We start from the raw sequence: 26651 nt of genomic DNA, 5'->3' as shown, positions 1-26651 counted from the left end.
TAGCCCTGCAGCCATTCTCCACTGGTGCCCCTGATTATACCCTCTCACACCTTGATTCTGGCCACTGCCCCTTTTCATGCCAAGACCAACCATTTTGGCCTCCTGGCCCCTTTCCAGCTGATTTTACCAATGCCAAAGAAGCTGGGTGGAGTGACTAAATGGAACAGGGAGACCAGGCTCTAGTCTAATAGCTTCAGAACACAGCTGGTAAGGGCAGGCCTATCACTGGACGAGGTACCTGTCACTCTAAAGTAGGCCACACTTCCTAGGGGACCCAACCCCACTTTCCCCCCAGGGTTGCTTAGTACAATGACAGGAACTTCAGAGCTGCCTAGCCATCTGGTCCATGCCTCTGCCAGTGCAGGATGGATCCCTGCAGGGCATGTCAGATGGCACCCTGGGTTTCTTTGGCACTAGCTTGTGAGCTGCTGGTTCATATGAGGAGGGTGATCCATCATGGAAGGGTATCATGGAGCAAATCACTGAGCAGTGCAGTGGCCCTAGCCAGCTGTGTTCTGACACTAAGCGAGTTGGAATGCCTGGATTCAGTGTATATCCTGCAGCTGCTCTGCGTTCTGGAAAGATCACCTTGGAAAGCGGCATTGTTTGGTCTCCTGTTCCTAAAATAAAAGATAAGATCAGCTTGCAAGCCACTGAGAGACGGACTGTTCCATGTCCTTCTTAGCCACCAGGCACACAGGCAGGAGTTCCTTGCTCTGATGAGCATGAGGAGTCGTCCTTCAGGCTGGTCACTCTGTTCCCATGAGCAGGTTATTATTGTGATGTTGCAGTTGGGCTGAAGAGTAATCGGATCTCCTGCTCTGGGCAATGGTCACTGTAGGGGCCAGTGAGGAAGGGATCCTCTGGCTGCTCACATAAAGCAATGCAGCACCACCTGGGGGCATTATGTTTGAATTCTCCCATCAGCTGAAGTGTCAGATATTGGCTGCTGCTGCTGAATGTGGGATACCAGGGGGATGCACTGATGGCCTGTGTGATGGCACATCCTTCATGCCTATTGAAATACACCGGAATCCTACCTTGTGCAGCACTATAAGAGCAGGATGCTTGTGTGTTTCGATCCCCAGCTGACCACTCAAAAGAGTGGAGTGTTAGGGCACAGAGGATGGATGTCCCATGTGCCTCCGCCAGCTGGCAGGCCTAGTCTTCAGGCTGCCATCCTTAGGATCTCTAGGATCCACTGAAGATACTCTTTGTCTGTCCTGCTGCCTTGTGCCATTGAGCTTGCACTGCTGTAGGGAACATTTACCACTGTCTATTACAGCCCAGTTCACAGCCCACAAGTCACCCAGTGGCAGGGAAAGACATTCCTCCATTGAGACCAACCTGCTTCAAACTTTGTGTTGCTTTCCTCCAAGGAAGTAGCTGTCCTGGCCAGCCAGCAACATCTCAGAATCTCGCTATGCCACCCATGCAAAGAGCTGTTATTACAGTCCCCAGGAAAATTATTGTCCCACACATACGCATGCACACACATCTGTACCTGCACACGCATATACACGCACACGCATATACACACACACGCACGCACACAGAGAGATACCAATGAACTCCAGAATGTCAAGGCTGTATTTCTCATCTTTTACCAGGGCAATACAAGAGCAGTACAATACATTACAGAGCAATGACTGAGACCCTCTTACTGTCAGGCCATCAGGTCCGTAAAAAGATTTTTGTACAGAGCAAATTACCAGGTACTCACTGTCAGAGGCAGCCCTAGGGCAGTGAGGCCAAGCCCCTGGGGAACAAATCAGGCTCTGGTTCCAGATGATGGCCAAACTGCAGAGTGACAGCCCCAGAGGACATGTGCATGTGCTCATGCACACACGCACACACAGACACACACACCCCTGATCACATCTGATCTTGGAGTCTCCCATTCTGGGTTCTAAAGCTGTCATGTGGAACCCTGCTGCTTTTATGACATCACCCCCTCCCTTCCCTTCCCAACACCTGCCTTGGTTAAAGTAGATTGAAACAAAACGGGGAGCTCTCACATAACTATCCAGCTGTGGGGGAGGGAGTTGAGTTGACCGTCCACACACACCAGTCAAGAGGGGGTTAAGGACCAGCCCCTACCCAGGCTTATCAGACCCTGCCAAGAGTTCTATAAAAGGGAGGAACGTAGGGAACTGGGTGCCACCCAAACCAGACAGGGCACTGTGTTGGTAATAGCTGGAGCATGGTGTGCACCACTTGCCTCAGCCCTCTGGGCTGTTATTGCTGTTGAGACCCTATTTAGCCACCCAGAAGAGTGGGAGCTGCAACAACCTGCAGCACTGAAAGCCTGCTCCCCTCTCCTGTGCATGAGGCAAGGGCTGTGGAACTAGTTTTCTTTTGTCTGGCCTGCCTGCCATCCCCTGGCAGGGGACAGGCCTGCTTACATGGCACCAATGGAAGGGAGCACCTCAGAACTGCACCAGAAAACTATGTAAGAGGTGAGCCAGGCGCCCACTCTCACCCAAAGGGTCAGCCTGAGACCTAATGCAACAGGGAGCTCCAAGCCAGAGCAAGGAGGGGGACAGCAGGGGAGTTGTGTGCTTTACCAAGCCAGGGAGAGGGGAGGGAGCTCCCCCTCCATCTCGCTGCCCTGTACTCTCACCCCTGCACCACCTTCCCCCTGAATCCTTGGCAACTGGACAGAGTTGGCAGTGATCCCCAAAGAGCAGGCTGACTATGGAAGCTTAGCTGGTGAACCATCACCTGTCTCCCCTGAATCACTGGGTTTAGTTAAGGGAGGCCAGGTGCTCTCCAGCTTTTCCACCCGGTGGATCATTTTTCGAGAGAGGGACCCACTTCCTTCCCCAACATCTCAACATTAGCTCATCTAATCTCACTAACTGATATGTTCCCCAGGTTCCTATTGCTGCAGCCTCTATCCTCTGCCAGACTCTCTAAACGTTTCACGCTCTGACCAGCCGGAATGTGGCAAACCCAGGGCCTCACAGCTGGATGGTATTTTAAAGGGGAGGGAAGTCTTTTTAGGCTTCTCGGTGAAACAGATATTTTCACCAAAAAGAAAAGTTCACTTTTGTAAAAAATGATTGGGCTTTTGTTGGTGTAAAAGAACTTGTTTCCATTTTTGTGATTTCTCTTCTGCCCCCACCCCCCAGTTTTTAGTTTTTCAACAAAAATCTAAAAAACTGCAAAGAAAATTTTCAAACAAAAACCCACATTTGTTGACATTTTTCGGAGTGGGGAAAAATGATTTTCTGACTAGTTCTAGTGTAGAGCGCTCTGAATGCCCACTGGAGCTGAGCAGAAATGTGCACTGTCTAACCCCTGAATCAACCCTGGTATGAGACGAAATGAGGTCGTCTGGGATCAGTCAATGAAGGTCCCATGAAGCAAATTCAGCGTCAGCATCCTCATCAGAGGATCCCTCTGCTTCAATATTTCCACTCCAAGTAGATTGGTGACTAAAAATATTTTGCTGCTAAACTTTACCTAGAGGTGAGAGCTTTTATGTGGTCTGCATTGCTGGCACTGGCTTCCAGTAGCGAGTGCTTGGATTGGTCACAAGCCCTGAAAACAAGCCCAGTGCCATCTGGCTGAGTCTGGCCTTTATTAGGATTACCTCAGTAAGATCATTTTTATTTTTGTTCGGTTTGGTTTAAACAATGTCTGCACAGTTTGGGGATTTGGTAGTTGTAACATCCAGGAAAAATGTGCTGGGGGGGAAGAAGTGAAAAGGTCAGTGTAGGTGGGCACCCATCTGAAAACACTGGAACCTAACTATAACCACACCAGGACCATAATACTGAGGGGTCGATGCCTGCTCTTTTCTTGGCTGTGTTCCAGAGGTGGGGGTCAGTCTGTCTCTGTGCCTGTCACAGGCTAGCAGTGTTTGACTGAAAGACTCCACCCTGGTGACCCTGCTGGAAAAGGGTTAATTGTGTTCTGCTGAGTCTTCAAGTCAGGCAACTCATTATCCCACTTGCATATAAGGGAGGTAGGAGGGGCCCTCTAGGGATTGAGGATCTGGGTTGTAGGCTGAGCAGTCAAGAGGGAGGAGCCTTGGGAGCAGCCAAGCCAGGGGAGACGGTCTGAGAGGAACGTTATCTTATTGTGGCCTTCTTAATAAAACCAACCCTCAGGAAGCGGCAAGTTTGGATTCTACACAGTGTGTGGCCAGTGTGTATAGTGCAGGCTGGGAAAGGGACTGGATCACAGCCTGGCAGTCTAGTCTAATCATAGAGCTCCAAGCACTGTTGTTTCTAATATGCTGGCAGCAGACACTAGCATAAGCCAAGATGGGCCCAAGTCACGCAGTTTGGATCCAGGCCCAGTCTACCTAAAGTTAATGGGAAAGCAGCCACTGGGTTCAGCCAAAGCAGAGAAAGAGCATAACAGCCAAATCCAGCTCCCGCTCCAGATTCCCCTAACGTTTGGTGGTCAATGTGAAGAAGCAATGTGGGCTAGATGGCCTTACTGTAAAATGTCCCCAACTGAATGGAAACCTCCAATGGCCTCTGGCCTGACAGTGCATCTGGGCAGGGGAGGGTACGTGTGTGCGACAGGAAGTATCCTTGTTTGTGACAATCTGAGAGCCTGCCTGGGCTGCATTCTTCGTGGTATCAGCGCATGAGGGGCCAAAGTCCCACAGCAAGCTACCGTGAGCACAGAAAGGGAGAAAAGCCCCAGGCGGAGGAGGGTTTGCTCCAGGAGATGACTGCCAACAAGAAAGCAGCTTGCGGAAGACAGAATGGTGGCACTGGGCCATGACAGGAGCACTACTGACTCAGCAAAGGAAGGGAAACAAAAGGGCATGTGAGGCAAATCCCACAGCCCTGAGTCAGGCTGCATGGCCCCTGGCTTCAGTCATTCTGCCTAGCTAGCACAGCCCCAGCCTGGACTCTGGCAGGTGCCGCTGAGTGCACTGAACCCCAGCTGACTGCAAAATGTGGCCCTTGGGCGATGTTCTTATCTCTCCCTCCAGACCACGCCCTCAATCACTCATGCTGGGGCCAGAGCCAGGTCACTGACAGTTTATGGAAAATAATGAAGCAGATCTCAGTGGTTAATTAATTATTAGCTGCTGTGAATGCTGACGCAAAGCCCCATGGGGGTTTCAAGGCTGGCTGAGCCTGGGGAAGAGAGGTGGGGAGTGACGGCAGATGTTTGCTGGAAAATTACTGTTTAATTATTTAGTGCTATGTTCCGACTATATGGCACACAGTATATGAGAAAGACGGGGAAGGGCAGGCAACCCATAAACCTTTGCAGGATCCTTTCTTCTGACCACTTGGAGTGCTCTGTGCCACATTCCCGACCCAGCTAGTGTAAATGCATGAAACGCCATTGAAGTGAATGGTGCTGCTTCTGCTTAGACTTGCAGTGAATGTGGCCCTTCATATGGGCTTTGAAGATCTTCCTCTTTGGGTCGCTCCAGGCTTGGTGATGGTTCAGTGTCCAGCCAAAGCTAGGTCCTCTAATACAAAGCTGTCAGCACATCAGTGTGTTTGCTGGGTGTCACAGCCTAAGAACTCCGTCCTCAAGGCAATGTGGTTTTGCCACTTGCGGGGGTGTATCCTTAGATACCGGGCAAAGAGCGGAGGATCGAGGGAGTTCACCACGGTGCTGAAGTGATTTTGGTTGCCCTGGAAGATCTGAAAGGAGGAAGAAATCATTGGCACTTTCTCTGCTCTGCCATGTCAGGGCTGTTCACTCCCCCAGTGGGGAAAGATTCAGAGATTCATCCCAGGAACCAGCCCCTGCATGTCAGTGGAGTTACTCTAGCAGGGAATCTCACTCAGCTGTGGGTAGGACCAGGGCCAGCTCCAGCTTATTTGCTGCCCCAAGCGGCAAAGTGGGGCAATCGATGGCCCTTCGGCGGCAACTCAGTTGTGCCACTTCATTCTTCGGCGGCAATTCAGCGATGGGTCCTTCACTCCCTCTTTACTGAGGGACTCACTGGGGGGAGAAATAGCTCAGTGGTTTGAGCACTGGCCTGCTAAACCCAGGGTTGTGAGTTCAATCCTTGAGAGAGCCATTTAGGGATCTGGGGCAAAAATCTGTCTGGGGACTGGTCCTGCTTTGAGCATGGGGTTGGACTAGATGACCTCCTGAGGTCCCTTCCAACCCTGATATTCTATGAATTCCCGCCAAAGACCCAGCTGTGCCTCCCCAAGCACCTGCTTCCTTCGCTGGCCTTGGGTAGGACAATACTAAGGAAGGCGATCCCTGTATCTGAAGGAGGTGAATTATTTCAGGTGGTGCAAGCAGAGGACATATCTGGGAAGAAAGGAACAAAGGAAGATAACAGCAGAGGAGGAGGGTTATAAACAGCAGAGTCTATCAGATTGCAGCAGAGATTCCCAAGGAAAGCAGTAGGAGTTTCATCACTTGGGAAATTTAAAAATAAACAGGACAAAGATCTGGAGAATAAACTAGAAGAATCAGTTCTGCACTGCATTGGGTGCAGACAGCTAATTGCTCTAATAGGCTTTCTCTATCACTCTGTTACAGTCCAGGTCTAGTGTATGGGGTGGTGTTTGAAATCTTTATTAATGACCTGGACGTACGTATAGAAAGCATACTGATCAAATGTGCAGATGACACAAAGGTGGGGGGGGGCCAACACTTTGGAGGATAAAGCGAAAATTCAGAGGGAACTTGTTAAATTGGAGAACTGGGCTATAGACAACAAAATGAAATTCAACATAAAGACAAATGGAAAGTGCTGCACTTAGGAAAGAAAAGCCAAATGCACAGATACAGAATGGTGCATAACTGGCTTGGCAGCAGCACTGCTGAGAAGGATCTGGGAGCTGTGGTGGATCATAACCTCAACATAAGTCAGCAATGCCATGCTGTTGCAAAAAAAAAAAAAAAAAAAAAAAAAAAACCAAATGCAATTTTAGGTTGCATTAACAGAGGCATAGCATGCAAATCACAGGAGGTGACAGTACCACTCTACTGTCCAGTTTTGGTCACCAATGTATTGAAAGGATGTAGTGAAACTGGAAGGGATCCAGAGGTGAGCAAGAAAGATAATCAAAGGGATGGAATGTAAGCTGTATGAGCAAAGGCTGCAGGAATGGCATATGTTTAGTTTGGAAGAGAGGAGATTTTGGGGGGGAGGGGCATGTGAGAGCAGTCTTCAAATATTTGAAAGCTGCCATTAAAAAGATGGAGAAAATTTGTTCTCTCTTGCCACAGAGGGCAGGACAAGAGGCAATGGGTTCAAACTACAGCAGAGCAGATTTAGATTAAATCTCAGGAGAAACTTCCTAGTTGTATGAACAGTAGGGCAATGGAACAGACGCCTCAGGAGGTTGTGTAAGCTCCTTCACTGGAGGTTTTCAAAAGGAGGCTGGAAAGCCATCTGTCCTGGATAGTTTAGACACAACAAATCCTGCATCTTGACAGGGGGTTAGACCAAATGGCCCCTGCGGTCCCTTCTAACTCTCTGGGTCTATGATTCTATGATTCTTATACACAGAGGGAATACACATAGTAATAGACTGTTCACAGAATCATAGATTTCAGGGTTGGAATGGACCTCAGGAGGTCATCTAGTCCAACACCCTGCTCAAAGCAGGACTAATTCCCAACTGAATCATCCATGTTGCTGTGTCATGAGTTCGTGCCATCTCCCAGCTGCTGCAGAACACACTGTAACCAGTTCTCCATTATCCCCATCCCCCTGGGCCATTGCACAGTCAGGATTTTACCAAGCCCCTTATTCTGGCCTGCAGGTTTCTAATTTGGGGGTGATGCGTGTTTTCAACAAGTCCCTGTACTTTGCTTTCTGACGGGCCAGGTGGCAAAAGTGTATTTACAAGCAGGGCTGGTGGAATTCTGCACCACCACAAGGCTTCACACTGGAGCAAGTACGAATGGACACAATGGCAGGAAACCAAACCTTAGAGCTGGGCGAATTTTTTTGGACAAAACTCTTTCTCACCTAAAACTGGATATTTGGGTCGACAGAAATATTTCATGCATTTGTGTCAAATACCCTGCATTGTTTTGGTTAAGAAAAAATGCAAAAAAACCCAGATATTTCAATTCAAAATGACTTTTTGTTTCAAATTTTGCTTCAATTTTATTTTTAAAGGATTAGAAAATCTTTGGAACAAACGGAAAAGTTTTGGTTTGTGTGAGACATTTTCAAATGAGGAAGATTATGCCCAGCCCTGTAACAAGGTTACCCTCCCCCCACGCCTGCCTCCAGCAGCACTGTGCTATGCTATCCACATGCAGCAACCAACCCAGGCACTCCTAGCGAGTGCAACTCAGGAGATGTTTGTTTGCCAAGTGGCACTACTGCATCTCTCCTTGGCTAGTGCCTTGAAAAGACAGTTTTGTTTCAATGGAAGAGCAGATGAATTACCTGCGTCCCATAGTACCCTGTAGCACATTCGGAGTCTGCCCTTTAAAGCACCGTAGTGCTTCAGTGTGGACAGCACCTTCACTGACGGGAGGGGTTCTCCAATCACTGTAGTAAATCCACCTCCCCGAGAGGCTGTAGCTAGGTTGACTTAGAATTCATCCGTCGATACACACAAGGCAGCTTGACCTAAAGTGTTTACACTAAAAGTTTGCTCCCATTGATGTAAGTGCTCCATTATGCTGACTCCACGAGAAGTGTACAGTCAATGTTGATGTAGTTAGGTTGACGCAGGTGAGTGTGGAGCTTACATTGACTGTTATTGGCTTTCAGAAGCCATCCCACAATACCCCACACTGACAGTACAATTGGTACAAGCGCTCGTGGGGCGGATGTGTACTGCCAACACAAGGAGCAAAAGCAATTTAATTACTGTGCCATGCCAACGTAACTAAGGCTTGGTCTACTCTACATGCTTACTTTTGTATAACTAGGTGAAAAATACACCCCCCTGAGTGATTTAGTTCTGCCAACCTATATAGACAGCACTATGTCAAGGGGAGAGCTTCTCCTGCAGACACAGTGACCGCCTTTCATGGAGGTGGAATTATTAAGCTGACAGAAGAGCTCTCTCCCATCGGCTTAGAGCATCTTTGCCACACGTGCTGCAGCTGCACCAATGTAAATTTGTAATGTAGACCTGCTCTTAGGTTGACATAATTTTGTAGTGTAGACATGCCTTAGTGTTGTCTACAGAGGGATTTTTAGGTTGGCTTAATTGGTCACTCAAGGATTTTTCACACCCTTGAGCAACGTTTGACTAATTTTCTAGTGTAGACCAGCTCTCACCCTCGAATAGGGGTTTACAGCTGGCTGAGGAGGCTGTTTTGGGAGGAGCCTCTCATTGTTATGCTGAAAGCTACTAATGGCTCTGACTAATGAGTCTGATCCAATGGCTGTGCCAAGTGCTCTTTTTCAGGCTCAATGGAAGGAGCAAATAAATCCCTTTATGTAGAAGAGACAATGGAGGGCCTGCCCAAAGTACTTGGCAGTTCAGTGGACTGAGTACAAACTCAGGGGCTAGGAAAGTGGTTTGGAAGCCTGTGTGTGTTAGCGACAGAAAGCCAGCAGGATGACTGGAGAAGCTGTGAATGTGATCCTGAGAGGAAGCTGAGCTCACTTGAGGGTAAGAACCCATTGTCCAGTATTAAACCAGATAGTCCTGCTTTTCTAGGGTATGTCCCACTTCTGCACAGAAAAAAATGGATGTGGTTTTGTTCAGATGGGGGACGCCCATCTGAAGAGCAGTGTGCTCTTAACAGTGGCATGTCCCCCGCTGCCCCATGCAGCATGACTTTGTGTGCACTGTACATCCAAGGTCCCGCCAGTGGGGGGTCACACAGGCAGGGGTAGGGTCATGCCATTCCCAGAAGTACTGGAATGTCCGATATTCAGGAATGAGTGAGTGGTCCCCTACTGGAGGGGTAGAGGTGGGCATTTTACAGCCAAGAAACTGCCTACTGTTGTTTCTTTCTACCTTTTCAGAGAACCAGGACTTTCTGTGCGTTCTTGGTACATAAACAGGATTGCACCAAGAACAGACCTGACTCCTAGCACCTACTTCTCCTGACTCCTAGCAATGACTTCTCCTGACTCCTAGCACTGATTTCTCATCCTAGCAGAAAAAACCCTCTAATTGCTCCATCCAAAGAGACAACATCACAACCCTGGCAGCACACTGCTGCCAAGTGGCCCTTGAGTTGCCCATGACAAAAGCCCCAAGAGTTGCTATTGGTTAAATAAAGGTACAGAGAGGTTGCCAGCCCCTCTCCAAGTGTGAGCCCAGGAGTACCAGCAGGGCCATCCTTAGGATTTATGAGGCGCTATGCAGTATTATTAAACTGGTGCCCCTATGCCCGATGGCAGTCTGGGCTCTCATGTGTATTTTAGATAAGGGGGGTCTTTTGAAGGATTTATTTAAAAAACTATATGCCTGAAGAGCCAAGCATTTAAGGCTAAAGATGAATACTTGGATTGTGCATCTAAAAATCTATGCAAAGATCTTTTAGAGATGTGATTTTATAATCTTCAGCAACACACTAATGAAATATTTTTAAAGCAAATTTTAAACTAAGGTCCTGTAGACTGACATGTTCTGAGTAAATATTACAGTCACGCACAACTGTTTTTGTCACTAAATCCAGAAACTGACAGGGTCTATACCTGGGGATTGGCAAATGCCTGTTAAATAGCTTCATTACCACTTGACTGGCTCTTTAACAATTTCAGTGTTGTGCTAATAGGTCTGGCAGGCTGGAAGGCTTTTTCATTTTTAAGTACTAGATCCCCTCCAGAGGAAGACTCACCGGGCTGCAGCAGCCAGCTGTGGTGGGAGCCTGCAGGAAGGGTCTGAACAGGGATAGGAAGAGGTGGAAGGGTAGACACTAAGACCCAGGGGTGCCTCATAGGTTCGGGTCACCTAGGCAGCATAGCTGCATATGCCTAAGGACGGCCCTGAGTATCAGTGTCTGTGATCTCCTGGGCTTTCTCTGGTCCCCCATGCACCAGCCTGGCTCTGTTTACCTTCTCCTCACCATCCTGGAGAACTGGAGTCCAGCGCGAGCCATCCTGGCTGCTAGAGACAGCAAACTCCTTCACGAACATGTTACTGAAGATGGCTTTGGCGCCCTGGGTTACAATTCCAGTGACCCTCATGATCTTCTCAAAGTCCACCTGCAGCCACTCATTGGGGCTGTTCACCTGAGGAATGACACACCAGCCTTCATGTCCTCTTTGGAAATACCCGCCAGACACGGTGCAAATGGTCCTCTCAGCTCTCAACATGTCAGAACTTTTACTTAGGCATGTCCAGTCTCTCCCACTGCTCTAAGAATGTCCTCAGCTCCAGGGAGCAAACAGGCCAAAGCCTTTTCTATGCCGTAACCTTGAACCAAGTTGGTAATCATCTCTGGACATGGTTAGTCCTAAAACTTCAGAACAATCTCAGCTAACCAGGTGTTGCCCTGCTAGACTGGCACATGGCATGCTCCTGGAACCAAGTGAGGCCACTTATTTCCTTGTGTGAGTAGGATCTCCTGACAGCATCTGAGTCACCTGGTTGGCCAACCCTCCTTCCTAGTCTCTTTGCAGTAGGACATCCCAAAATGCATTGCTTCATGTGCTCTGCTGAGGCATAGTGGGATAGCTACCCTGATTTTCCCACAGTGCCATGATACAAACACGGCAGGGAGCATGATCGATGCAGATGCACAAACCCATTGGAGATACATGTGTGTTGTGAAAAAGGCTGCTGTGTGGACACAACTCAGCATGGTGCGTTGTAAGCATGGCAGATGAGAGTGTCGCAGTCACAGTTTACTTGTATTGTGGATGAGGTCTGAATGTTGTACATGGAGCTGCTGGATCCAAAGAGACTTTGAACTCAACTGGCCTCACTCTCAGAGGGGCTGAGCCCCTCACTAATGTCAGTGGGCGCGAATGGTGAGTGCTCAACATTTCTGAACATCAGGCCAGGGATCACAGATCAGGCTAAGTGCACTCACTGTTCCTACTCTCATCTCTGTAGTGCCTCCTGCTGGGAGAGGCCAAAACTGGAGTAGGTATGATCTGTCCCATAGCCAGACCTCCTGCACCCTGCCATACAGTGCCTCCTGCTCAGACTGAAGCAGCTATGATTGACCCACAACTACTGCTCCTCTATCATTCTCCACAGGGACTCCTGTCGGGAGAGGCGGAGACTGTGGCGAGCCAGTGCTCGGCCACTAGCTCAGTGCTCCTGTGGGCTGGGAAACCCCCATTTAGTGCCCCTTGGTTACCTTTGGCTTCCAGGCATTAGTCCTCTCCTGCAGGTTAAGTCGGGCTTGGGAGGGAGCCCAGCTGGAGAACATGTTCTCGCTGTAGGAGGAGGCAGAGATCTGCTGGCTGGAGATACTTTTGTTCTCCATTCCTAAGGGCATGGAGCAGCCTGGAAGATAATTGAAGCAATAGAAATCAAGATGCTTTCTGGTTGCCCATTACTCACATTTGGTGGCCTACTAGCCAATATATAGGAGGCAGCATCTGTTATCACAGCAAGACCAGCAGTCACAGACCTGGTGTGCACGTACCTTACCTGGCTATATCTCATCTTCTGCCATCCCCTGCCAGCCCAGCTCCCACGTCTCCAGAACAGACCTGTACATAGGACACACACCCAACACCCAAAGCAGCTCCTGCTCCCTCCAGCCTGCTCTCACCAGGGGTTGGGGAGGGAGCTGTTCTCCTTGAGTCACTCAGAAGGAAATGTCTGTCACTCCCCAACGTGCCTCACATATCCAGTCCCAGTGTGTGTGGGAGCGGGGACTCCATCCGCTCACCTGCTCCCCATCACTCCCCTAGACTGAAATGGCAGCTGACTAAAAACCAAAAGCAAACAGGGTTCCAAGTACAGCCTTAAAACAGGTGAGAATCAGAAACTCTTTCCAGGAGAGTGTTCTCAGCATGGCTAACATAACCACCCACTGCCGCAGCATCAGCACCGAGGGCTAGCTCTGTGCTCTTCCCAGGATAGCCATAGCCATCAGCCAGTAAGGAGATTTTCAAGCATCAGTTACCTACCAGATGTCACTCCCTCTCCCTGTCCCCTGTAGCTAATCTTGGTGGGTCTGGTGCCAGCCCCACCACCAACGTGATCTAACCCTGCCAGGCCCTGAGCACCTTTGTCTCTCGCTGAAATCAGCGGGAGTTGATAGTTTAACCCCTGCAGGCCCTTGCCCCCCTCTGCTCCAGTGTTAGATTTTAGAGAGCATGAGGAGGAGCCAGGAAAAGAGGGCCTCATGGTGGGACTTACTGTTCAGATCACAGCCAATGAGTTCCATGCGCAGAGTGGTCCGAATGCTGTAGTGTGTGGGGTGGAGGCGGATATACCGGGCTATGATTGGGGGGTTGAAACGATTATCTTTCACTGCCGTTGCATCCACATTCCCAAAGAACACCTGCAGGAAGGAAAGAGATGGGGCCCTGTTACTCCAGCGCATGCAGAAGGAAGAGGATAGAGGTCTACAAAATAATGCGTGGTAAGGAGATGGTTACTCCAATCTGGCACTTATTAACCTTACCAGCTTCATAACACAAGGATAAGGGCTCAGTGAAATAAATATGAAACACCATTCAAATGGATACAAAGAAATACTATTATGCACAACTCAAAATTAACCTCTGGAACTCACTGCCACATGATGTCACTGAAGAGTAGGTTTACAAATGGTCAGACACTTATATGGACATAAACACATGCCATAACATGAAGTAGGATGCAATTACTGGAGCAATGAATCCTCATGTTTCAAGGTATAAACTTATCACCTGCTGGGATTAGGAAGATATTTACCCCCTGAGATAGCATTGTATAATTATATGAATTGAAGGGGGTTCAGGCCGCTGTAGAAGACAGGATGCCTGCCTTCATCACATCCTGGTCTATCAGTCAGTTCTAGAAAGATGCAGCATTCTTTTCAGATCCTACTCTCTCTCCTTTACTTACCATCTGGGAGCTGGTGGCGTTCCCCTTGTATCTCTTCCACCTCTCCCCATCAAGGCCATAGAAGATGACGAACTGGGAGATGTAGAGGCTGGAGAGCTTTTGCCGGGCCCCTTGGGTCTTTATGCCATGGAGGATCATGGGACGCAGCAGATCCACCTACCGAGGGAATATAGAGATTCATTTCCTGTAGGGTGATTGCCCTTTGGTATCCGCTGCCAACCACAGTGTGACTTGTGCATGGGGTTTGATTCCTCCCAGTTTTGGAGCTTCCCTCCCTGATATATTTGGGGAGGGTGTTGCAGAACCCTGGCTCATTGAGCAAGGATAATCTGTCAGGACCAGGCTGGGGTATCCCACACAATCAGTGACTGCAGAAACCACTGGGAGACCTCAGTCCACCCTCTCATCATCTTCCCCTCGGCTAGTCAAACCCAACCAACCTGCGATGGCACTGATAAACCCTAAGAAATGTGCCTATCTACCTCTCTCCACTCACTCTGCAGCCCCAGTGGCCCCAGTCTCTCACAGCCAGAACAGATATTAACCAGCATTAGGAAAATCACACCCACAAGTATGAAGGGTTGAATGGACCAAAGATTACTAGCCCCTTTGGGGAAAGAGGAGCCTCGAGGGCAAGGGGCATGGTCTTCGGTTTAAAAAACCTGGATAGTGACTCAGGACGCATGCTCTACCAAACCTGCGAGTAACCGTAGGCAAGTCACTTCAACTCTCGGTTTCCCCATCCATACAACAGGGATAATATACAGGATTGCTAAAAGGTTGAATGACCATTTGTGAAGCATTCTGAGATCCTTGGACGGAGCATGCTATAAGAGTATTATTATTGTGTGTGTATTGTCAGGAAATTATCACAGACACTGTGCTGGCACATTACAGTTTTATTTGCTTTGTTATAATTATCTTAACATGACAGTGACTTTTGTGAGTTTAACTTCCCCTCCACATTTTCACAGCATAGTTCTGGGCATTCAATACAACTGAAAAGGGATGAATTTAACACTGGTAAAGGAAAGGCTGTTTTTAAAAAAACAGTAGATCATTATCCTTTGGAACTCATTGCCACAAGATATGATGGAGTCCAAGTGTGTAGCAGGATTGATAAAAGGATTTGACATTTATATGAATAATAAGAATACCCAAATTTATATTAGATGGGATAAAAGAATATAAGAAATATCAACTTTCAGACTTCAGGGCACAAGTCAATCCCTAACTGATAAGGGTCAGGAAGATTCTTCCCTTATGGCTCGGTTATTCTACAGCTGTCCGGTAGGGGATTTTGCACCTTCCTCTGAAGCAGCTGGTACTGGTCACTGTTGGAGACAGGATACTGGACCAGATGAACCGTGGGCCACATCTGGCCTGGTAGTTCCTATGCTCCTCTTTACAAGTGTGGGTTGATCTGGTGTTTATGTGAATCGGGGATGATTAGTGTTGACTAAAGTGAGGCTGGCTATGATAGTTGTCAAGATTCTAACTATTAAAGCTGTAGGATTGCTCCCATTCTTAGGGCTGGTGTCCTCACACACAGCAGTCTGAGCTGAGAATCCACTTTGAGGACTGCAGTGTTACAGTGCATCACTTAACAACTGTTATGGGTGTTACATCAATGCAGGAAAATCCACTTTAAAAATAAACATGGAGGGCAGCACATCTGTTCTAGTCACTAATAGGAAACCTTTCACCAAAAGGGAATCTGGTATTTTTCTCTCTCTGTGTAACATGAAATATTCTTGTTTTCTCCATCAGAGGGAGGCAGATACTAATGACTTCACCAGCCTGCAGGTGAGATGCTAGGCACAAGGTGCAGGGAGAGGATAGGCAGGTGAAGGGGACCCTTTCTGAGGCACTGGGAGTCACGTGCTATTTCTAACTCCAGCAGCACATCCATCTGGGGACACTGAGGTTAAGCTCCAGAGGATGCAGAGCAGAGATGAAAGTAAGCCAGTATGGTTTGGTACGGCATACCGGCAAGAGCCAGTACACCAGGCCGGACCAGACCGGCTTCCCCAGGCTGGCGATTTAAAGAGCCCAGGGCTCCCTGCAGCAGCCAGAGCCCCGGGCCCTTTAAATTGCCACCCGAACCCGGCTGCTGGAATCCCGGGGTAGCGGTGGCAGGGCTCTGGCGGTGATTTAAAGGGCTCAGGGCTCCAGTGCAGTAGCGGCAGCTGGAGCCCCGGGCCCTTTAAATCACCCCTGGGTCCTGGGGTTCCCAGCCGCCTCTGCAGCTGGTAGCTCCAGGGCTGATTTAAAGGGCCCAGGTATTTAAAGGCCCCACCTCTTCTGGTTGAGGTCACGCTCCCTGCTCAGGACTCCAGCATACCAGTAAATCCTTTAAGTTACTTTCACCCCTGATGCAGAGCATGCGGCACCAGACTGAGGTCAGGATGGGAGTGCAGAGTCTGGCAGGAGGGGACAAGTGAGGAAAAGGGTAACTTAAACCTGGAGGAAAAAGTGTGTATGTGTGTGTAGGAGGTTTGGGGTGTGTGTGTGTGTGTGTGTGTGTGTGTGTGTGTGTGTAGGGGGCTCGGAGGGGTGTGTGTGTGTGTAGGGGGCTCGGAGGGGCGTGTGTGTGTGTGCGTAGAGGGTTTGGAGGGATGGGTGTATCTTTGTGTGTGTAGGTGGTTTGGAGGGGTGCGTGTGTGTGTGTGTGAGTGTGTGTAGGATATTTGGAGGGGTGCGTGCATGGGTGTGTATGCGTGGAGGGGGCTTGGAGGGGCGTGTGTGTGTGTGTGTGTAGGGGGTTTGAAGAGGTGTGTGCGCGTGTGTGTATGTGTGTGTGTAGGGAGTTTGGAGCGGGTGTGTGTGAAACATCGCAGTCTGGCAATGGCCTGAATAGCTTGAGGGCACTGTAGGTGTAGTAGTGGAGAAACTGGGGCTGAATTGCTCACTGCCTCTTTCTGTAGCCCATCCACAGCGCAAATGGCTGGTGCCTGCAGGCATCAGAGGCTATTATTCATTTCACTTAACAATGCCTCCTTCCTCCATATGTGAAACCTACCTGAATCCAGGAATTGCCGCTGTCAGTGCTCCAAGCATTGACAGACCCTGAATAATCTAACCGGGCCAGCCTAGGCGCCCATTGACCTGTGGAAGAAGAACACAAGAGAGATGGGGAAGCCATGGAAAGACAGGTGTGGTGACTACAGCACCAGTGGCAAATTCAGAGCACCTCACTCTGTGGGACTGTCTGCCTGCCCCTCACTATTCAGACCTGGTTCAGTGTCAGATGGGAAGTCTGGGCTTAGATTAAAAAGACAGAGCAACACGGAGTCTGGGTAACCCCCACTCAGGCATCTTTGTGCAACAGAGCCCTGCTTCCCCCATTTACCCTCCCTTTAACAGTGGCCACCATCCTGCCAAGGGACTGGGTCTCCCCATGCATCACATGCTGTCTGGACTGTAAAGGGCTGTAGGAGAGAGGGATAATTCAGTGGTTTGAGCATTGGCCTGCTAAACCCAGGGTTGTGAGTTCAATCCTTGAGGGGGCCATTTAGGGATCTGGGGCAAAAATCTGTCTGGGGATTGGTCCTGCTTTGAGCAGGGGGTTGGACTAGATGACCTCCTGAGGTCCCTTCTAACCCTGATATTCTATGATCTTCTTGTGTAGAGAAACAAGCATCTTGGCCACACTTCTGCTATAACAATGGCTAATGGATTCACAGTGGACTCCTCTGGGGGCTGGAGGAGGGTGCTCTCAGCTGACAGAAGAGGTGTTCGCTGGCTACTGCAGGCAGGGAAAGCAACCTTGATATGAAGTAGTGAACTAAACAATAAGGATGTTTTAAGGAACCTGTCTATTGCAGATGCCTCATCTAACTGTGGTTGCAGTGGAATCATCCCAGGCATAGAAGGTAAGGGATAAAATCACCAAGGCAAAGCAATGCAGCACGTTGAGGCCTCTAGGAAGCAAGAAAGGGTTTGAAACCCAGTTGAAAGGGGCCAGGGAAGAAGGCATTCTAGAGCTGGGTCCTCAGAGCCAATGCTATGGCCATTGCCAGCCCTCATCTGCTCCCACCACAACTCCTTCAATGCCGGGATGGTATCCGGCAGGAACCACTCCATAAAAAAGGCTTTGTCTCGACTAGGAAAGTTGATTGAGTAGGTCAGGCCTTGCTAGCATGTGTTGGCTAAGCCTGATGAAAACTTGATCTTCTTCCTGGTCACAAGGCCAGAAAGTCCAGCACTCACCGTACTGCCCCGATGCTGTGATCTGAGCATCTGCAATGTTCCCGGAAGCCAGGCCAAGGGGGTTCTGGCACTCTGCAACAAAGGGGAAGAGAGAAGAAAGAAAATTGATGGGCTAGAAGCTAAGGTCTAGGTGAGCCTTCAGTCTTGGACACTGAGTTAGGTTCCCAAGTCTGGCTCAGCACAGCAGCCAAGGAGCCCATACAGCACTGCTTGCTTTGCACCATGGTGTGTATTTCAAACCATGTATTTTGCTAGATTCACATCTTGGAGCCTCCCCTGGGGCTGGTGGCCATTGTACTCAAGCGACATCACCTGACATAAGGGCGCTCAGTTAGTGCTGGGCCAGCCTTTCAGAACAAACCCACAACCCAAGACCAGTGGGGGCTTGTTACAAACCTAGAGGTCAGGCAAGGCTTGCTGAAAGGTGCACCAAGTTCTGTGGGGCTTCGTGTGAACCTGGGCCAAGTTTCCAGCCACAGCTGGGCTTCGGGGGGTGGTTGGCCTTTCAAGATTTGGAGAGTAAATCACATGATATCCAGTAGTTTCAACTAAGAACCAGGCCAACTTGGCAGATTCAGTTAAGCATCATTGAACTTCTTGATTCACTGGAACCTGGATTCCAAATTGAAACTCAGGAGGTGGGGACCCACATGAACCAAGACAGACAACGGCTTGTGCCAAGGACATTTCGCTGCCCCAGGCATGGCGTCATGCCACAGGGGGCGCTCTGCTGCTCACTGGTCCTGCAGCTCCAGTGGACCTCCCCCAGGCCTGCCTGCGGAGGGTCCGCTGGTCCCACGGCTTTGGTGGAGCCGCAAAACCAGTGGACCCTCTGCAGGCAGGCTTGGGGGAGGTCCACCGGAGCCATGGGACCAGCAGACCCTCCGAAGGCATGCCGCCAAAGGCACCCTGCCTGCCGCCCTCCTGGTGACTGGCAGAGCACCCCCCATGGCATGCCACCTCAAGCACGCGCTTGGCGTGCTGGGGCCTGGAGCTGGCCCTGCTGACCATGTCCTGCTATCTGTGACCCACCACCCTGCACAGCTAGGGTATTGAAAGCATCCCAGGATGGCAATACTCGAGCCAATGCCACTTCATTGTGCTACAACGTCGCCATGTGATGGTGCGATGCTGCAGATCAAAAGCGCTAACAGTCACTGTGCAGTGCAGATATCAAGAGGCATCACAGTGCAGTGACATGACAAGTCTCCTGGAAGTTTTGATGGGGGTTGAATTTAAACATAGTGTCAGATCTTAAACTCGCTTTAAAGGGGAGATAGAACCACGAACCCTTGTTTTTTGCCAGCACCATAGTGACAATACTAAATACAGCAAGATCAGAGAGAAAACTTCCACCCAGCCGTAGGTGTTAGTAACCCTAACTGCTACAGCTATCACAGGGGACCCCAAAAGCCTGAACTCAGGTCCTGGCATGTAAGTAAGGTAGGAATTGATTTTCTAGCATTTTAAAAAATTCTTTTCTGATTTTGACCCTTGCAGGTGATATCAACTTTTATTATTGGTTTATAAGCCAATCTGGGATGGTGTCTCAGAGAGCCCTCTGATACACTCTCCTCTCGTTGGGTCACTGGTGTGACAGCTGTGTTGACAAATGTCTCTTCCATGTACTGATGTCTGGCTCCCAAGCCTGTTTTTTTTTCGGGGGGGGGGGGGAGTTCACGCTTTATTCAGAAATCGAACGTGAGTGAAGCTGCAGTCTCAGAAGTAAAAGCAACGGCTCCAGGAGTTCATGGGCAGCAGCAGGCAGGGCTAAGGGGATGCTTGGGACACTCCTTATGCGTTTCTCGTTAGCAGAGGCACCAGTCTCCCTGTATTCACGGCATCGAGGGCTGCCTCTGGCATTGTGATACAGGCCAGGACACCAGCCCATCTGCCCTGGCAGCACCAGGCGAGGGGCACAGGCCTCCCCAGTACGCTGCACAGCTGCAGGAAGCGGTCCATGATGATCCATCTCTTGAGTCCACAGTCACGTGTCTGGAGCCCCCTGGCACGGCTCTGTGCCCAATGCCCCCTGCAGGGCTTCGGCTTCGATGTGCTGGAAGACAGCAGGGAGGTCTTGCCGCTGTTCTGCTGGACTTTCTTTCCCTCCTTGGTGGAGGTCCCCAGGCGCCTCACGATAGGGTCGCTGCCCAAGTCCTCCAAGGGCACCTGGACGAAGAGCGGGTGCCCTCTGAAGTGCCCGACCATCCACTCATGCACCTCTTCCACGTCGGTTATGGTATACACCAGGCCCCCAATGCGCAGGACATAGGCGTATTCAGCCAGCAGCGTAGAGCTGATGATCTGCCACTTGTGCTTGGTCTTCTTGAAGTGCGAGTCCGGGAAAAGGAAGAACATCTTGGCCAGCTGCCCCTTGTGAAAGAAGTTGGGCAGGTGCTTCATGGCATTGCTGCGGATACAGGCGATGTTCTGGTACTGCCCGGGATGGGATGCTCTCAGAGACTGGATCCGGTCGCGGACGTAATCCGAGACCTTCACTCGGATCTCCAAGCCCAGCATTAAGGTGTTGGGGAAGAGGGGTGACAACTCGACCAACAAGCCCCCATAACCGCAGCCAATATCAGTGAATTCGACTTGTGCCACAGGCTTCGCTCTCTCCTCAGAGTCCTTCGGGTCATCGTGACAGTCATCTCTGGTCAACGGGGCGAAGAACTCAGGGTAGTGCTCAGCCCAGTTCATTTCCTCGGGTTTTGTGGGATAGCGCAATGTGTGGTCCGCCAGGGGGTTGGAGTGAGCCCACTGCCGGTAGAAGCGCTTCTGGGGCGGGTCCCTCGCCATGGCTCCCCCGGGACCCCGTGCCGGGCCCCCCACCCACGTGGATCCCGCGCAGCGCAGCCACAGCTGGAGTCGCGGGAACCTGTTGTTGCTAGGCAGTTTCTTTTAAACACAAGTTTCTAAGAACATCTTGGCTGACACTTCCAATCTTTTAAAGTCCCTTTGCTGCGCTGCGGAGCACTGAATTGTTTATTTCCATTATAACTTAGACCCTTAAAGAATCATAGTACTTGACACTGTCTTTTCATGTCAAGCCCTTTCTAGTAAAAAGTGGATTTTGAATCTTAAGTGGCTTTTAAATTTATCTTTAAACAAAGCTTTTTCTGGCTCACATTTAATGCTCCCTTAAGAAGAGGAAAGAGACCTTTAGTATGTAAAGCCAACTATCCTACATCTTGGCAGAGGGTTAGACTAGATAACTCTTGTGGTCCCTTCTAAGCCTATGATTCTATGATTCTCTTAAGTATAACAAATCAATCCTTTCCTTCTGTTGTGAAACTAGTATTTAAAATGAGGTGGAAACTGATTTACACTCTTGAGCTGGCAAAGACTGCACTGCAATTCCCAACAGATTTTGCACCACTTTACATGATAAAGAGTATTGCTGAACATGACAACCTGTGGCCAGCCTCTGTGACTTGGTGAGTTGTTGCCTCTTTGTTCCTCCATTTACCTGTCTACAAATGGGTATTTCTCTATTCAGTTAGCCAGGGCCGCCCAGAGGATTCCAGGGGCCTGGGGCCATCGTAAGCAGGCGGCTCCGGTGGACCTCCCGCAGGCGTGCCTGCAGAGGGTCCGCTGGTCCCACGGCTCCAGTGGAGCATCCGCAGGCATGCCTGCAAGAGGTCTACCGGAGCCGTAGGACCGGCAAGCAGCAGGGCGCCCCCCGTATGGCGAAATTCTAGAGCCAGCCCTGTTCGGCGGCTGGGGGCCCTTCCGTTCCGGGACCCGCCGCCGAAGTGCTCCGAAGACCTGTGGCAGGGGCCCTCAGCTGGCGAATTACCGCCAAAGCGCAGCCTGCTCTTCGGCAGTAATTCAGTTGCAGGGGACCCCTGCCGTGGGTCTTCGGGGCACTTCGGCAGCGGGTCCCGGAATGGAAGGGCCCCCCGCCACTGAATTACCGCCGAAGACCGGGTTGCACTTCAGCGGCAGGTCCCGCTTTGGCGGTAATTCGCTGGTGGGGGTCCTTCCCCCCAGAATAGAAGGACCCCCCCGCCGGCAAAGACCGGGAGCGGAAGAAGCTCTGGGGCCCGGCCCTGCAAGAGTTTTCTGGGCCCCCTGGAGCAAGTGAAGGACCTCGCTCCAGGGGCCCCAAAAACTCTCGTGGGGGCCCCTGCGGAGCCAGGGGCCTGGGGCAAATTGCCCCTCTTGCCCCCCCCTCTGGGCGGCCCTGCAGTTAGCCAGCTGGATTGGCGCATGCAGTGGTGGTGATAAGTGCACACACATTTTTGTATGTGGTCCATAGCTTCTTAGGGTTTGAAAAATCAGGCTGCTGGGGGCAAATTTTTAAAGGTGGTTCAAGCTGGCCTCCAGTTTTGCACCCATAGTCACATGCCCCCTATTGGATGGGGGTGTAATTCACTGCAGATGTGAATGACAGCAGGTAGCTATCCTGCTGTCTCGTCTGTAGGCTTGGTCAGGTGGTTAGATTGTTCAGTGCTGTAACTCTCATTTGCCCACAGCTGACTGAGGGTGAAAACCGGTGTGTCCAAGTTTGAGGGTGATGAGGGTAAAATATTCAAAAGCACCTAAGTGACCGGAACCCTGTTCTCCGGAGTGCCTTAGGCAGGTACTTCTGCACCTGTGAAAATGCTCCCCCCTGCTGTCTAACATGAAATTCTCAGGAGGTGAATGAAGAGTCAGCGAAGGTGACCAGGGCCACTCAGAGAATTCAGGGGGCCTGGGGCAAAGCAATTTTGGGTGCCCCTTCCATTAAAAAAAATACTATAGAATATTATATTCTCATGGGAGCCCCTGCAGGGCCTGGGGCAAATTGCCCCACTTGCCTCCTCCGGGCTGCCTTGGAGGGGACTGTAGAACAAGAAGAGTCACTTACTCGGGTCATACACAAGGAACAGGGCGCTCATTCCAGCCTGCCGGTGCTCTCCAACCTCACACTCCACCCGCCAGATTCCTGGGTGGGAGGGGCGCATTTCCACCGTCCCAAAGACACCTGGGTGAGAAGAAGAGGAGGGACAGCAGAACGAAGGATTATTTCTTTCTAGCGGATAAGAGCAGGCAGTGGGCAGATTGTGCTGCCATGATGCCAGTTGCACTGGACTACTCACAGAGTAAAGTACTGCCCAAGGGTGGTATGGGTGCCAGGCTGCTTCCTGAGCCTTAACAGAACATTGACTGGGTCAAATTGTTCCCTGGTGTAACTTCATCAGAGCCAGTGCAGTTAGACAGGAATGAGTTTGGCCCAATAAATGCACTTGAATTTGATACTTAATAATAATTAACAAAAATATGAATTGTTTGTATTACATTGCACTTAGGAGTAGGGGCACCGGAACGGGAGAGCCAGGAGGCCACGGTCTCATCACTTTTTACCAGCCATAAAGCTGAGCAACGGGGGTTACCGGGTGGAGAGGAGTGAGCAGGGGGTGGGATCTTGGGGGAAGAGGCAGGGCGGGGCAGGGACAGTGTGAGGGCAGGGGCTCACGGAGAATTGATGGTATGAGGGTGGGGCTTCAGGGGGGAACGGCCAGTGCGGGGGCTGGGCCTGGGGGTAGTACAGCACTGGGATGGGGCCATGGTTTGGGCACCTGTGGCCCCCCCCCACTTTTAGGGTGCTTCCACCACTCATTCCTAGGAGCCCTAGTCATGGACTTGAGCAAATGGCCATTTGGATCCACTTCTTCAAGGCAGGGTTGGTTCCAGGGCCTGTTTCTCAGGCTGAGAGGAACTCATCTATTTAGGTACCCCTTGATGTGAGGATGGTGCCATGTCCACCCTAATCATAGTGCATCAGTTGCACTAAGCTAGATGGGCACTCTTTGGAGCTAGGCTGCTGGCATGCCTGCTTCTCCCATGTCAGTCCTTTCCAGGAGACAGGTTAGCTCCCAGCACCTGGGTCAGCTCTTACCAGGATAGAGGTTGTAGACTCCCATTCGATACTCGTGGTTCGTCCTGATGGCAAACTGTTGCCCGTGAAAATAGACCGAGTGGATGTCCTCAGTGCCGCCCACATTCAGCAGGTACCATCGCACTCTTTGGTGCTGAGCCATCACCAGCCCAGGCAGTGCGTCCATCACATAACCATTGATAGCTGGAGGAGAAGAGCACACTTGGGACGTGCTGTGGCAGGGGAGTGGATCAAAGTCTGCAGACAGCAGCAGCCACGCTGGAGTAGGCTGAGGTCCCTCTTGCTGTTATCCAGGGGATGGGCAAGGAAGGGGATTCTGGAGCTCTGGTAGTTAGACTGCTGCTGTAACAGCAGCCTCTGCAGAGTTTCCCTCCTACACGGGCTGTCTGGGTAGGGAGGGGAGAGAAGCCGGAGCTCTTACCATGGAAGTAGCTGCTCCTTCTAAAATTAGGATCGTCTGGCTGGATCTGGCAGAGGGGTGGGCAGTTCCTCTCCATGTTCTCGGCGAGATACCAGCTTTTGGTCTCATCGAAGATAGTGAAGAGCAGAGAGAACTCCTGCACCTCCAGCTGCCTCCTGAAGGCACGGCTCAAGATGCCAGGGCGGCAGATAAGCAGCGGCCCAACCAGGCCAGAGTGCAGATCCTTCTCCTAAGAGGGGAAAATAACCAGAGAGTAATGGGAATGTAGAGTCCACTCCTAACTTCCACCCCATCCACAATGTGGCTACTCAGAACAACATTAACCACTGTCAGGCAGGACTCTGGAAGCGTGTGCTTCATCCCAGGATGGCTCTCTCTGTGCCTGTCAGATTCCAACAGCACCCTGTGAGTGCCAACCAAACTCCAGCAGCATGTGCAGCCTCAGACTAGACAGACAGGTGAAGAGACCTTGGCTATGAATGCTCCCAACTCACAGCTGAAAAGCCAAGAAATGGAGAGGAGCAAGGCATGTGCAGAGCCTGGCGCTGGGACTGGGAGAGGCATGCTGGGTTTCAGCAGGGGGCAGAAGCCCCCTCCCTCTCTGATCCCAATCTGACATAGGGGAGGAATCACACTTAGAATTGCTCTGATTTGATTTATAGTTCTGACTTGCTGGGTTCCCTTCCCAGCTCCGCTGCTGATGCAGTGCCTGACCTTGTGCAAGTCGCTTAGTCCTGCTGTGCCTCAGTTGCCCCACCTGAAACTCTTTGGACAATGGTACAGGATGTTGTGAGCATTAGGCTGTGGCTGAGAAGGACTAGATTTTTAAGTCTGACGGCTGCTCTATCCATAGCCTGCATGGGGCCAGTTATAAGGATGCCCCAGACATCCCCCCTGCATGGCTCTGCACTGCCTAAGGACTCACCAAGGCAGGGGAAGTTTTGTACCTCTGGGTCACAGAAGCAGCCAGAGAGGGCTGAGGATCTGGCCTGTGAAACGTGACCAGGTGGTAGGAAAAGCTTTCTAACTCTCAGGGTGATTAAGCTCTGGAACAGGCCCCCATGGGAGGCTGTGGGATCTCCATCACCGAAGGTTTTTAAGACCAGGTTGGACAAACACCTGGTCTAGAGTTCCTTGGTTCTGCAGGGGCCTGGACTTGATGACCTATCGAGGTCCCTTCCAGCCCTACGTTTCTATTTCTACACACTCTCAGACCCATTCACAAATGGTCCAATAAAAGCCCCCATCAATGTGTCACAGAAATATCCTATGCAGTAGTGTCCCAGGCACCAACCCCCTTGGGTCTGCATGGAACAGGGGAGCTGGGATTCTGGCTGAGAGGCAGCTGAGGGCAGAGATGGCTAGCAGAGAGACCAACAGGTTTCTCATACATGGTTCCCACCTACCAGGTTAACGCTGGAGAAGTAAGCCCAAGCCTTGCAGTCAAACTCATTGTTAGTGGGTGCCATCTGGGGCAGCACCTTCCAGGAGTACTCGCGGAGTTCGCCGGGCTGCACCGCTTCCTGGCTAGGTGTGTTGTTTTCCCCCAGGCCTCCTTGGTAGGGCAAGAGGTTGGAATGGAAGGAGTAAGGCCGGGAAGCTAGGTTCTTGAAGCTAACCTGCACCGTGGGGGAAAGAAGCAAAGAAAAGGGTTACATTCCTTGTGGGAGGAATCTTGGAGCCAGGGCACTGCCTACACTCCTTCTCTGGGTAGGGCACTGGCTATGCCCCATACCCTTCCTGCTGTTGTTCTTTAGTGAAGCCCAGTGAGACAGATCCTAGCCTCAGTTCTGCTTGTGCATCTCTTACTGGCTCTGGGAAAGGTACATGTGTTTTTATGGGCAGGATTTGTGTTTTCTCCCCAGTGTCAGTCAAACACAGGCCAGTCCTTGCCACTGCTTTTTCACCAAGCTCCAGCCTCTGGCTCCATACTACCTGGTCTTTTCTTCTTCCCCAGTTCAGGGTTGTGCCACCCCCTATTGTATGTGTAAGTGGAATCTGCATGAGCTCTCCCCTGACATCTAGTGGTGAGCTGTGGAAAAGGACTTCAGGAGCTGATCTCGTTTGCATGGACACATCCACCCTGTCTAGGTGCTCAGCATGACGTGATTACGGACTAGATGACCTCCTGAGATCTCTTCCAACCCTAATCTTCTATGATTGCTTGTCCAAATGATCACTTGTGGTTGGTGTTGGCTCCCCGGTCTCCTTGTTATTGGGACAGGAGTAATAAAGG

General features: G+C 50.6%; 2 protein-coding genes across 2 annotated transcripts in view; both read right to left on the bottom strand.

The window, feature by feature from the left end:
• Positions 1-1579: 1579 nt before the first annotated feature.
• The window catches only part of F8 (coagulation factor VIII), a 74804-nt gene continuing 49732 nt past the window's right edge, over positions 1580-26651 (bottom strand). Inside the window, exons 16-26 of the mRNA XM_050965749.1 lie at positions 25822-26034; positions 24416-24644; positions 23995-24177; positions 22963-23079; positions 18111-18182; positions 16921-17006; positions 13899-14054; positions 13206-13350; positions 12193-12341; positions 10940-11116; positions 1580-5630 (exon numbers count right to left, since the gene is read on the bottom strand). Coding sequence (XP_050821706.1) covers positions 5475-5630; positions 10940-11116; positions 12193-12341; positions 13206-13350; positions 13899-14054; positions 16921-17006; positions 18111-18182; positions 22963-23079; positions 23995-24177; positions 24416-24644; positions 25822-26034 — 1683 coding nt within the window. The 3' untranslated portion in view covers positions 1580-5474. The remainder of the gene's footprint in view (positions 5631-10939; positions 11117-12192; positions 12342-13205; positions 13351-13898; positions 14055-16920; positions 17007-18110; positions 18183-22962; positions 23080-23994; positions 24178-24415; positions 24645-25821; positions 26035-26651) is intronic.
• On the bottom strand, positions 20051-20931 carry LOC127057044 (tRNA (guanine-N(7)-)-methyltransferase-like). Its single transcript, XM_050965667.1, is given in 2 exon segments — positions 20051-20183; positions 20186-20931. Coding segments are annotated over 2 exon segments (810 nt in total). The 5' UTR covers positions 20910-20931; the 3' UTR covers positions 20051-20097.

Source organism: Gopherus flavomarginatus, chromosome 8 (assembly GCF_025201925.1).
Source record: "Gopherus flavomarginatus isolate rGopFla2 chromosome 8, rGopFla2.mat.asm, whole genome shotgun sequence".
NCBI classification, from domain to species: Eukaryota; Metazoa; Chordata; order Testudines; family Testudinidae; genus Gopherus; species Gopherus flavomarginatus.
This window is presented reverse-complemented; position numbering and strand designations above follow the sequence as displayed.